At 39.7% G+C, this 12,762-nt stretch overlaps 1 protein-coding gene and 1 long non-coding RNA gene across 2 annotated transcripts; one reads left to right on the plus strand and one right to left on the minus strand.

The window, feature by feature from the left end:
• Positions 1 to 2,869: 2,869 nt before the first annotated feature.
• mrpl3 (mitochondrial ribosomal protein L3) lies at positions 2,870 to 11,815 on the minus strand. The gene is made up of 10 exons (XM_039821128.1): positions 11,590 to 11,815; positions 10,473 to 10,654; positions 10,296 to 10,387; positions 9,166 to 9,264; positions 6,160 to 6,259; positions 6,018 to 6,078; positions 5,768 to 5,879; positions 5,527 to 5,604; positions 5,265 to 5,342; positions 2,870 to 3,106 (listed from the first exon to the last, which is right to left on the minus strand). Exons 1-10 carry the CDS (start codon positions 11,661 to 11,663, stop codon positions 2,957 to 2,959), a joined length of 1,026 nt encoding a protein of 341 aa, XP_039677062.1. The 5' UTR covers positions 11,664 to 11,815; the 3' UTR covers positions 2,870 to 2,956.
• LOC120571963 lies at positions 5,848 to 6,680 on the plus strand. The gene is made up of 2 exons (XR_005641327.1): positions 5,848 to 5,919; positions 6,527 to 6,680. It is a non-coding gene; the product is annotated as an uncharacterized LOC120571963 (long non-coding RNA).
• Positions 11,816 to 12,762: the final 947 nt, after the last annotated feature.

Below are 12,762 nucleotides of genomic sequence, written 5' to 3' on the forward strand. Positions count from 1 at the left end.
GAAACTTGTCCAGCTGAATGCATGCATGCAGCATAACAATGAATTAATGCAAATGCATTCAGGGATTGGATATCCGACACTTTGACAGAAAAGAAAACTAGTGGGTGGGGTTGGGGGGAAATTTGCAAAACTGTGTTTGGTAGGGCTGCACGGAGACTTGCTTGGGCAAGCTTGAGCCCACCGCTCAACAGCTCCTCTGCTTATATTAGGTATTTTGGGTCAAGTTGATCTTGTCGAAACAAGTCTGGAATCAAGTCCTAGGTAAGACAAAAGTTTTTAGAAGCAAATTCTTTCATGTCTCTGAATGCTGACCATCAAAATGGCAGGCACACTATTTGGTCATTTTTGTTCTTTTAAAGCTGTGTTAAAGCGTAACTCTTGCCAAAATGCAACCTAGGGTCTTTTTGTGAATGTACCCGAGTCAAACTTTCGTTTAAAAGCATATTTAGGACAGAATCGCTATGTGCTATGGGCACTTTTATGCTGCGTCCGGAAACAACAAGAGCTACATTAAAACGAAAATACGGTAAATCTTAAAAGTGGCGATACCGTATTTTCATTTTTCGGTTAAAAGGCCTTTTGAATGGGAGTGCTAGGGGCACTTTTATGCTAGTCGCAAAATAGCTATTTTTAAAACACTATGAAGGCTCGACACAAAATGAAACTTTGCTTGAAGTATCACCAGGGGCTCTACACCTTAACGACATTGTTTGTGTACCCAGAGTTTACTAAAAAGAAAGGTTTTGAACAACTCACCGTAGCTCTTGTTGTTTTCATAGCACTCCCATTCAAAAGGCCATTTGACCGAAAAACGAAAATACGGTAAATCTTAAAAGTGGCGATTCCGTCCTAAATATGCTTTTAAATGAAAGTTTGACTCGGGTTCATTCACAAAAAGACCCTAGGTTGCATTTTGGCGAGAGTTATGCTTTAAGTTGCGACAGCGACGTTGGTATTGATTTCACCTTGTGAGTCTATGTGTGTGTGTCATCATGGCAAAATGTGGTCCTGGAGTCACCTAGTGTAGTGGGAACTACCACAGAGGTAGTCTCGCCTTGCCAGACCTTCTTCCACAGCGCTGCAGAGGAGGGTCTGGCTAGTCCACACAGCATTCCGGGATGGGAGAAAAACGTGCTGTGGTTTATTGGCATTTCTTTAAACCAATCCCAATTGTCATGGGCGCCGGACAGAGACACGGTGTCGCAGCAAAATAGTCTTGGGAAGGAACTTGTTCGTTGTCACCGTTGTAGTGCGCAACCGTGCAACATACAGTCACCAAACTGTACAGGTGTATAGTTGACATCAAATTGAATGCCAAGTTTGACACTTGGTGCGGTGCGAACATGGGTGTGGGAAGTAAGGAAGCCAGTACAGTTTGCACAGATGCTGAATCATGTCTGGAATTCATGTAGGTAAATTTAAAGGCCAGGTTAAATGGTTTGGCGTTATGACCCTGACATTAGTGTTTGACAGCACTGTAGTGGGGGTAAACCAGTGGCTACAGTCTTCCAACTGATATCACAGCACATTTATTGATCCTTCTAAATACATGTTATGCTATAGATACAGTGCTTGAATCTATCCAAATTATCAGGCGCCTTTTTCATTAATCAGGTCATTAGTTCATTGGGTGGAGCAAAACACTGAAAACTGACTAACCTAATGGTTTTCTGCCACAAGCACACAAACACACCAGGCAGGAGTTCGTCTTCTCTTTCTGCTCTGCTGCTTTAACAGACCCCCCACCCCTCCCCTCCCCTCATCCACCCCCACAAGAGCCTGATGATGTGCAGGCTCCACAGAGCAGGACTTTCAAACGATTTTATTACCATTTCAAAGATCCTGCTGCTGCCTTATGGACCTACAAGCTGTGGCATGTTATATGGAGCAGGACGTTGTTTGCCACAAACTTAATCACCACCATCTTTTTATCTAAATGACAGCCAAACTACTATAGGTTACGCATTTCTGCGTCTGCCGGTTGTGTGTCATCTCAATTAGGGAAAAGGCATCAATGCAGTGTGTGTAACCGCAGTTGTTGTGGGCTGAGGCAGCACTACCACTTGCCAGCGTTTCAAACAAAAGCCATGTTCCTACTGCTGTCAATTACATTGCAGATACAGAGCTGAGACCAACAGAGAGAGAGAGGGACTGAATCACATGCAGGTCAGTGAGGATACATTTACACTAAACAAGAGTACAACACTTTGAAGGATATGATTCTCATTTGATTATTTGTTGCCAAAAAGGCGAGGAGGGGTCCACACAGTGCAGGAGGGAATCTGTCAGCCCACCAGCTTGGGGTATTCTAATTTAAATACTGCTGAACACAAACGCACGCGCGCGCACACACGCACACACACACACACACACACACTTAAGCACTCAGCGGTTCCTGCTGCAACATTAATGTCCTCATTTATCCTCTTATGCACAAATGTCAACCTTTGTCAGCCTCCATCCCTGCCTCCTTGTTGCCCTCCACACCTTCACTGACTCCCTCTCCCATCCTTCAGTTTCTACTCCTATGTTTTTGCTTCCATACCTTCTACCCCACTCATTCCTTCACCCCTCTGTCTGTATTGCCCTCACTCTCTCACACTGCTTTGTGCAACTCATTGTATCCAGCTCCCCCCTGCTCCTCTTCCCTTATCCTGTGTCCTGCATAGATATTGCACATTCCTCCACCACATCTGCCTCCTCTCGTTTTGTTTCACAGTCTGTTTCTCCTCTCTCTGCTTGGGGATCCTCTGGTGACATCACTCCGACAGTTACCATGGTTTCGGGGGGAAAGGGACTGTAATAACTGTTTGGATCAAACAGACTGCTGTTGTTGCATCTCAAACTAAAAAAAAAAAACTAGAGGAGATTAAGACATTCAAATGAATTACTCTTTATTACAGGATCCAGACATTGTTTGAGGGTTTAGATGAAAACATGAAGTGTGTGTGTGTGGTCAGGTCAGTGTTAATGATGGGTCTGTTTGAATGAACAAGTTATCGTCATACAGGTCTTCATCCAGGTCGCCCTCCTCTTCTGTGAAATAGGTAGGGAAAGGAGGGCTGCGCAGGGTGGAGCTCCTGGTTGGCAGTACAGTATCTCTTACCTGAAACACACAAACAAATTGTTTTGTAATAGCAGTGAGGACACTCTTAATTAGTACTGCAGCAATTAAGTGGCAGAAAATGGGTTTCTAGTTGCTTTTAAAAATTATCGTTATTCAAGCAAAAATGCCTGCGTTCTCCAGGAAATGTCAACTTGACGGGTGGAAACTTACAGACCATTTTCTAACAGTTTTCAAATCTAATTAGCAATTCTCTAGCTTTTTCAGTCATGTCCACCTTAAGAAGCAAAAACACCTTATACTTAATATTAAAAGCACATGAAACAGAATTTTGCAATTATTATTTTTTTTTAACGCAATATTTGTCACAGAGGTTAGCTGTCATTTTTTTTGTCAGACGATAATCTTTAAATTTTCCCTAGGAGTAATGGAACAAGAAGGAGCAGCCACAGTGAGCTGTAGGATGAAGATTAGCAGGTGACAACTCAACAAACAAAATCCATAGAAATAGAATGAGAGTAGAACAGACATTGTTCAACTACTGTTTCTCATGGTCATTTGACTAGTTCAAAAGAAAATCTCCTCAGCACTGTGCACTGACCACAGAAATAGAATGAGTTAGCCCGCTACAATGGCCACAGTTCTTTGCAATGGCAACGGTACACATAAAGATGGCTGCCACTCTGACCATCATGCTATGTTGATTTGAATGGGAATGTCCGTTCTACTCTTATTTTATTTCTATGGGTAAACCACTAACCAGGATTGAAATCTGAAATATTACAACTTAACATTTGAATCAATTAACAATACTGAGAAAACGACTAATAAAACAAGACATTTTATTGAAACAAACAAAATCCATAGAAATAGAATGAGAGTAGAACAGACATTGTTCAACTACTGTTTCTCATGGTCATTTGACTAGTTCAAAAGAAAATCTCCTCAGCACTGTGCACTGACCACAGAAATAGAATGAGTTAGCCCGCTACAATGGCCACAGTTCTTTGCAATGGCAACGGTACACATAAAGATGGCTGCCACTCTGACCATCATGCTATGTTGATTTGAATGGGAATGTCCGTTCTACTCTTATTTTATTTCTATGGGTAAACCACTAACCAGGATTGAAATCTGAAATATTACAACTTAACATTTGAATCAATTAACAATACTGAGAAAACGACTAATAAAACAAGACATTTTATTGAAACAAACAAACACATATTTAGGTTGGCAAGATCATTTTGTTTAGTGTTCTGCATCCCCTGTAGGGTGGCTACACACCCCCAGTCTGAGAACCACTGGGCTAATCGATTAACCAAAACAAGTTGTTTCTTTTAACAATAAAACATTAAAATGTTTAAATTATTTTCATCAATATTGAAAATTAATATTTGTTGCAGCCCTTAGTCTTGTTTTAATGGATAAAACATAACTGTTCCTCATTTACATAGGGAACTAACATCTAATATTAACCTGCATGTGTGCCCTATTAGGGTAATATAATATAGTAGATCCAAGTTTGTGTTTGTGTGTGTGTTTGTGTGTGTGTGTGTGTGTGTGTGTGTGTGTGTGTGTGTGTGTGTGTGTGTGTGTTTTAGGGGACAGCTGAGCTGGGTGAAATGCAACGCACATTTGTATTCATTATTGCTTGTCTGCAAAACAAATAATAGGCTGTGTGTGTGTGTGTGTGTGTGTGTGTGTGTGTGTGTGTGTGTGTGTGTGTGTGTGTGTGTGTGTGTGTGTGTGTGTGTGTGTGTGTGTGTGTGTGTGTGTGTGTGTTTTTTTTTTTTTTAGGGGACAGCTGAGCTGGGTGAAATGCAACGCACATTTGTATTCATTATTGCTTGTCTGCAAAACAAATAATAGGCTGTGTGTGTGTGTGTGTGTGTGTGTGTGTGTGTGTGTGTGTGTGTGTGTGTGTGTGTGTGTGTGTGTCTGCACAACATGCTGATTATGGAGATGGATGCTGTGGCTATTACTAACATCATTAAGGTGCGCACTTCCATTCCCTCACAGTCTCTCACACACACACACACACACACACACACACAACACAGTGTCAATGAAGATGGATCACACTGTCTTGCAGGTGTGCCGGCATTTTTACAGGTACAAGGTCAATCATCACTAAGCGTGCTGGGCTTGACCTTCGACATCACACTTCACAATTGTGTATGTATATGATAATTTTTACCTTCAACACGCAGTTCCTGTGGCCGGGGACAGAGCCGTTAACATACAGCACATTATATTTGGTATTGACCCTCCATATCTGGAAGAGAGAGGATGCAGATGAGTATTGAACGGAAATTGCAGTCAAGGACAAACAAGTTCAACATCATGACTGTGTGTGTGTGTGTGTGTGTGTGTGTGTGTGTGTGTGTGTGTGTGTGTGTGTGTGTGTGTGTGTGTGTGTGTGTGTGTGTGTGTGTGTGTGTGTGTGTGTGTGTGTGTACCTTCAGTCCATAAGCTGTGATGTAGATGTTGCCCATCATGCCGGGCATCTTTTTCCCTTTGAAAACTTTGGCTGGATCCTAGACGCAGATGATGAAAGACACACATACACTCACATTACTGGATTACGGGAAGCCAACTGTTCTTGTCTGGCATGGGTTAGCATCTTTGTGTGTGTTTGTGTGTGTTTATGTGTGTGTGTTTGTGTGCGTTTGTGTTTGTTTGTGTTTGTGTGTGTGTTACCCCTCCAGGTCCAGAAGCTCCTGGTCTGCGATGAGTTTTGGTTTGGCCGTGGGTGGCTGGCTGACCTTTGAACCCCCATCGCTTCATTACGCCTTGAAAACCCTTACCAATGCTACACACAAACACAAGAAAAGTCATGCTCATATTTTCAGGTTTGTTGACTTGTTGCCTCAGAGGATAATAACATAAAAAGAGGTTTTGCTTCAAAACGTGATGCTGGAGCTGAAAGAGGGCAAGAAATCAAACTTACGATTTGGCTGTGACGTCCACATATTGGCCTGGACGGAAATGTGCTGCATACAAAGGAGTGCCTGAACACACAACAATCAAGATTACATTACAAAATTTGAACAAAAAATATTTTTATTCTATTATGTGACACGGGTGTGTACCTGGCTTGATGACAGCATTGTCTGAGACTTTAAAGGTGGTGACTTTCTGTTTCGGAGGCACCCCTGCATTCCTGAACATCTCCATTTCCTCTTCAGACCTCTGTCAGTCAGAGTGATGGAAAGAGAGATAAATGTAAGGATGGAGGGAAGGAAGGAAGGAAAATAGTGGTAACGAAGGACGAACAGAAGTTAAGACTTTGGCATTTTAAAATCAGCTGTGGGCCTGTTATGAGTGGGAGCCAAACACACACACGCAGGCATACGCACGTACACTTGGCAGTGAGCGTCTCTGACATTTGCTTTCACTTGGCTCGCTCTCATCTCAGCCCCTCCAGTCACTCTAAACTCTCTCTCTCCCTTTTAACAGAAGGGTGAAAATCAGCCTGCCAAAGCTTCTCACTCCGACAAACTGACTGAAGAGTGATGTGGCTGTGTGAGAGGGATTCTTAACAACTTCACATTCGACACCGGCCCATCAAGCACCTATCAAGACTCAATGAATAAATTACACTTTGATTTATTCATCCTTGTATATCTGTTTTTTTTCCAACTTAAAAAGATGGAGGTCACATTTAAAAAAGGGAAAAAAATCCTCCTCATACATACTAAGAGGCGATTTTCTTTCTAAAATAAATTCTTTAAAACTGTCTACTTTTTTTGAGAAGGAAGTATAGGTTCACAGAGTAAACTGAAGAGCCAGCGCGGCTGTCTGTCACCTCAGGTTGCAGTGTTTGTGTTTTTGAGGTCAGATACTGTATGCAGTCGGAGGCAGTGATGGGATCTTGGAGTTTATTACGAGCATAAAACAGCACTTGTCAAATGTGTGTGTGCTTGTCAATGTTAGTGGGACATAGCAGTGATGAAATCTTTTGGATCCTGTTTATTTAGACACCTAAAATGAAATAGTCCCTGATGGTTAATGGGTGAGTATAATTTCCTGACTTTGGAATTGTATTCATGAAAGGTCTTAGAACTGGGAGGCCTGATATGAGCTCAATGCTTCAGGGAAAAGACAAAATTCAGTTATGCTTCCATAAAGATGTCACACTGATTAGATTTGTTTCACATGATTATGAAATGTAGCCAGAACTAAAATGAGCAAAAGTAGACATTGTGATGTGATTAAAGTATTTGGCACTGGCTGCACTGCCAGTATTAAGAACATAGTGACTGGTATGGTTAGATAAGATATTCTCAAACTTTACAACTCAGTATAAAATGAACAGTTCAACAAGTCACCAGTTTCAGCCTTATCTATGGCTTATGTAATTAATATTTTATGTAAAGTAATTGTTGTGTAATTGGGTGTTTTTTTTGTTGGGTATTGTAGGCCATCACAATGAGCACACAATAATTAAAATCACATTTCTGTGCCAGCACAGCTGAAGATTATAAATTCTCCTACCCAGTTACTGAACACCAAAATGTTTTTTATTACTATATCCCCAAAAAAATATTTACAAAGAAACTTTTTCATCTCATTTCAAAAGTTTTTATTTTGCTTAAAGCAAGACTATGTTCCTTTCAAAGAAAATATAACACATTTCACAAATGAAAGGGTGAATTTAAAATCAGATTTTCTGCTACAGCCTTACTTGGTCTGGTATGACCAGTAGTTCATGGTGGCTAATGTTAGCAGACTGTAGATAAATATAGCTGTATGACAGTCAATTTGCTGTCTTTAAGACTATTCTCCAATTGGGCTACTGATACAGTAGCTTAGCATTTTAACTAAATGCTAGGCCAGTAGTTCAGCATTTAAAATTTTCCAATAACTGTCACCAGTAGCCATATTGGCTGCCGTTCAGCAAACGTTACATTGTTTTGCTTGGCTGTTCTCGCCCCACTTAACTAATATATAGGGTTGGGCATCGTTTGGATTTTTACGATTCTGATTCCAATTCCGATTCTTCCTTTCAATTCCGGTTCTTATCGATTCTCGATTCCAATTCTTCGAGGGGTGTAGTTGAAACGGGTCACATGCTTATTTCACAAATAAGAGGAAAGTTTTATTTTGATTCAATGGTGGTTTGCAATTTTACCGGGCTTTTTCAATGCAAAATAAAGCCACACTAGAGCACCGCTTACTGTGCTCCATGGCTGTAACACAACAAGCGCCTGGCCGCTACGGAAACCAAAACTTGTGCATATTAAATTTGGAACCCATGATCAGATTTGAAACCAAATCCTCCAAACGATTCCAATAAAGAAACGATTCCGATGGAATCGTAATTTTTTAAACGATTCCGATTAGGAATCGGTTCTCGATGCCCAACCCTACTAATATATCAAAAACAGTATAACGTGTGTTTTTCATATTTCACATGAGCCTTCTAATTGTTACTTGGGCCTCTTATTGTATAACAAAAAAAGCAGGGGCATTTCAGTTTTTTTCATGATTATCCTACCAGGTTTATTACTTATCAGAAACATAACGCAAGTAATATTTTTGTCTTCCTAAATTGTTATTTTTAAATCCTTCAGTAACTTTTGGTCTCTACCAACTCCTGAGGGAAATATATCTGGCTCTTTAGCAGCTAAATGCTGCACTATGTTCACCAGCTAGCCTCTAACTTTGTCTGTCTGCCGTTTGGTGCTGAGCGTGTACTGTACTGTGACTTTTTAGAGCTTTTAAAATGAAAACGGCTGCCTGCTGCAACTGAAAATAACGCCATGAGAGTGAAGAAAAACAGTGAAGTTGCGAGCCAGACAGCTAAACAATGAGCTGAAACAGACTCAGGTAATAATTTTCTATAGGTTCATCACTACGAGCAAACCTTTTACATACATCGTTTTCACATTGTCATTCGATACATTGCTATTATAAAAATTATTGATTATAGCCAGTTAAAAAAAAATCGCCTACAGGAATTCACTATCATTCACTAACATTTTCTAAGTAATGTAATATAATATATCAACACATCCATTATCACAGCTAAGATAAAAACCTTAAATGGTAAAAAACCTTAAAAAGGTATTTTGATATTAACAGCTATTTCTTACATGGAATGGTGATACATTTTTCCCTCCTACCACAAGGGCGGCGGTGTGTCCGTCATTTTCTTCCTTGGACAGGTGCTTTACGACATGACAGTCCTGCACCTGGAAAAACAGAACAGAGGCTGGATGAACAATAGTCAGTCTGTTTGCAGTTTTTTCACTGTGCCACTTGTTTCCTCCTAAACCACAACTAGCGGAGATTTTCACGGTACAATAACAGTTTCAGAAAATATAACGGTATCAAAGTATTACATTATTATTATTATTATTATCATCTGTTCCAATAAACCTAAAAAAATTATGAAAATAGAAGGGGATTTTGTGTCTCCCTTTCGAAAATAAATTAAATATTTTTTTCTTCCTTTTAGATAAAAGTCCCTGGTGTAAAGCATTTCAATATGGGGCAACCAACTGACTCCCAAAACCTGACTATTACTACATTTTGGCCACATACAACAATAGAATGGCATCACAGGCATGTATTGCAAGAATATCAGAAGATGAGTATAGAAGAGAGAAATACACACCCCAAAAGTAAAAATGTCTTTTTATAAAGCAACAATCAAACCTGTACTATATTTATTCACTTACATTCTTTAAGTTTCGCTTTAGATAGAACATGTACCACAATGCCAAAGTGGTGGGAGTACTGTCACCCCGAGAGAGTAAATTGAAATGTTCTACTTTTCCTCTAGCACAGACCGTTCCTAGATGAGCTGATAAGAAACAAATGACTAAATGTAACAAAAGTGAATCAGCAGGTGGGTGTAGTAGTTTATGCATGTCCTTGAATCTGATATTAACTGAAGGTGATGACCAATGAAAACAAAATTGACATTTTACTGAAATTGCAATAGGTGTTTGTGATGCTACCTACTATGTCATTATCAATAAAAGAGTAAAGTGAACACACACAGCCACAGTTTGCCATCAATTTACTTCACTGACGGATTAGTCGATGAGATCAAAATGCGATATGAATAAACCTGACATCAAATGACATTCATTATGGATGACAAACACACATTATCATTCCTGAAGAATACCTGCGGCTTGCAATACCTTGCAAAGCTTAGGCACAACAGAAAAGGCAGCGGTGTGTGTGTGTGTGTGTGTGTGTGTGTGTGTGCTACCTGTAACATGGTGACTACATGTCTTTCTCCCGTTTTTGTCCAGATAGGAGCCATCCCCAACTTCACGGCTACTAACCCAACTCTTCGGCTACCTGGGAGATGAAAAGCCGGTTAAAGTGTGAGCGAACAGGAAGAGGATTCATGATATACACAGCTCTCACTAATCATGACACCTACCCTCTGCCCACTCAGGACGCTGCCAGGGCTCATCTTTGAGCGGGTTGAGCTTATCAGCTGTTTGTCTCCTGTATTCCTCTGCCATACTCTTCCTCATGTACTCCTGGTTGTCCTCTGTGAGGTGTTCATCAAACCATGTTGTGGTCTTTACTGTCCTAATCCAACCTACCAAATATGCAGGACTGCCAGAAAAAAGAAAAGTCAGGAAAGCAGGTGTAGTTATTTAACAGGAAGACCATCACTTTTGCTAGACTAATAATTGCCAGACACATACTCACAACTATGTCCAATCAATACAAGAGTGCCAGTTAGCATACATATGTGCTTATCTTATTTAGGGCTGCAACAAGGGCTGGGCAATATGGAGAAAATCAGTAATCATGACCTTCTTCACCACCATTGACTTGATCATCAGAAAATATTTGTATTATTATCATTCTAGGTAAGGGCTAATTTATGTCACTGCATAACCTACCTGAACTGAAATTTGCTTCGCTGCTTCAGCTCTTACACTTGTAGACAAAGACAGTTTTGTGCATTTTTATTGCATAAATAATACTGCTTAATGACGACTCAAAGACTAAATAAATGGTACACAGGACTGAATTACCCTGGTGGCCTTTTATCATACTGAAGTCTGTTTTCAGATGGCTATGAACACATTACTCATTTGTTACTGTAGACTGTGACTGAAGAGTGGTTCACCAGTCTCTACAGTATGTTTTTAAATAAAAATCTTATATCTCAAAAACGAAAAGTACATACAGTGAAAGCACTAACGTTACACAAATGCCCCGGATAAGCTTTCAGCCAAACAATAGAAAAACACAAACCGTATGAAATATTTTCAATTAAATGGTAAGATACGTTATTATAACTCACTACGTCACTAGGAAGCAGGGGCACTTAAGATAGCTTTATAATGTGCAAGTGATAACATTATTTATTAGCAAATAAAAAGCTCAGGTAAAAACAGCAAGGACATTAACGTAACTGAATTGCACTGCAAAACTGTACTACTAATTCACCACAGCAACTTGGTTTAGTTTAGTTTTCTACGTGCTATAGTTTAACTTCAGTTACATTAGCACAACGTTAGCCAGTTAGCATTCGCTACCTTTCAGCTGCTGCTCGGGGAGAAATGAGTCGAGGTCCCCGCTGAAGAAGAAACCGACAGCTCCACGCCGCCATTGCGCTCTTTATTATATACACTTACACAAAAATATATTTAAAAAAATTACACATACAAACTAAAGGGGCATAGAGTGTCACAACATATGGACAACCATGCCTTCGTTTTCGTCCTGTTCCTGTTCCAAATGTCACCCTTGCTACTACCGGTACGGGACAAAAACAGTTCCGCGCTGCACAGTGTCATTAAAAGGGTTCCGCACAACTGCAAGTTTTTATTTTTTATTTCTTAACTTGCTAAACTATGAAATCTGATATCCACACAGCAATTAAACGTGTATTTTTATATAAAACATAATGTTGTTGACGGCATGATACAAATAAACGATAATAAATGTTGAGTTAGTTAATTGTTGACCTTGGAAACAGCAATTGACAGAACAATTTCACCCTAATGTCAATTTGACGTTAGTAGTTTTGGAGCTTTCAATCATACGTGATCTTCATCAACAGATGGAGTTTGCCCAGTTTTCATGGAAATGTTGATGTTTAAATCTCCTTTTTTGAGCACTATAAAATGCATAAACATATTATTATATTTTATATTAAATATCAAGTAATACTAGTCCAATTGATTTGGGGCTCCTTTCTGACTGTCTCCTGAATTATAACAATATACTGTGTAACAACAGTTTTTTTAATGTAGGCTATTATTATTATTATTATTATTATTATTATTGTTGTTGTTGTTGTTATCATTGTTGTTATTGTGGCCTCAGTGTAGCTTTAGAGAATTATGTTAGATTTTATAACAGACCTGGAGAGAATCTCAGTGTAACTCTTCTAATATGGGTGGTCTCTGAAATTAGGAGGCTCTTGTGCTGAATACTGATCTGATTGTCAGAGACTAAGGCACATATGGAGTATACTCTCAGGACTGCCCAACTTTGGTTTGCCCTAATTAACTATATGGAGATTTGTGAGATAATGTATTCTTGCATTTTAATGTATGTCTGGGAGGCACAGAAACAGTGAAAAAGAGATGTTGTGGATGAATGTCATGAACCAGCACTTCACAATACTTAAAACTGCCACACACACTTCCTTGACACACATATATAACACTGTCAGCTCACAGGGCTGTCCATGAGAAAGACAG

The sequence above is a fragment of the Perca fluviatilis genome, chromosome 13 (genome assembly GCF_010015445.1).
Source record: "Perca fluviatilis chromosome 13, GENO_Pfluv_1.0, whole genome shotgun sequence".
Classification (NCBI taxonomy): domain Eukaryota; kingdom Metazoa; phylum Chordata; class Actinopteri; order Perciformes; family Percidae; genus Perca; species Perca fluviatilis.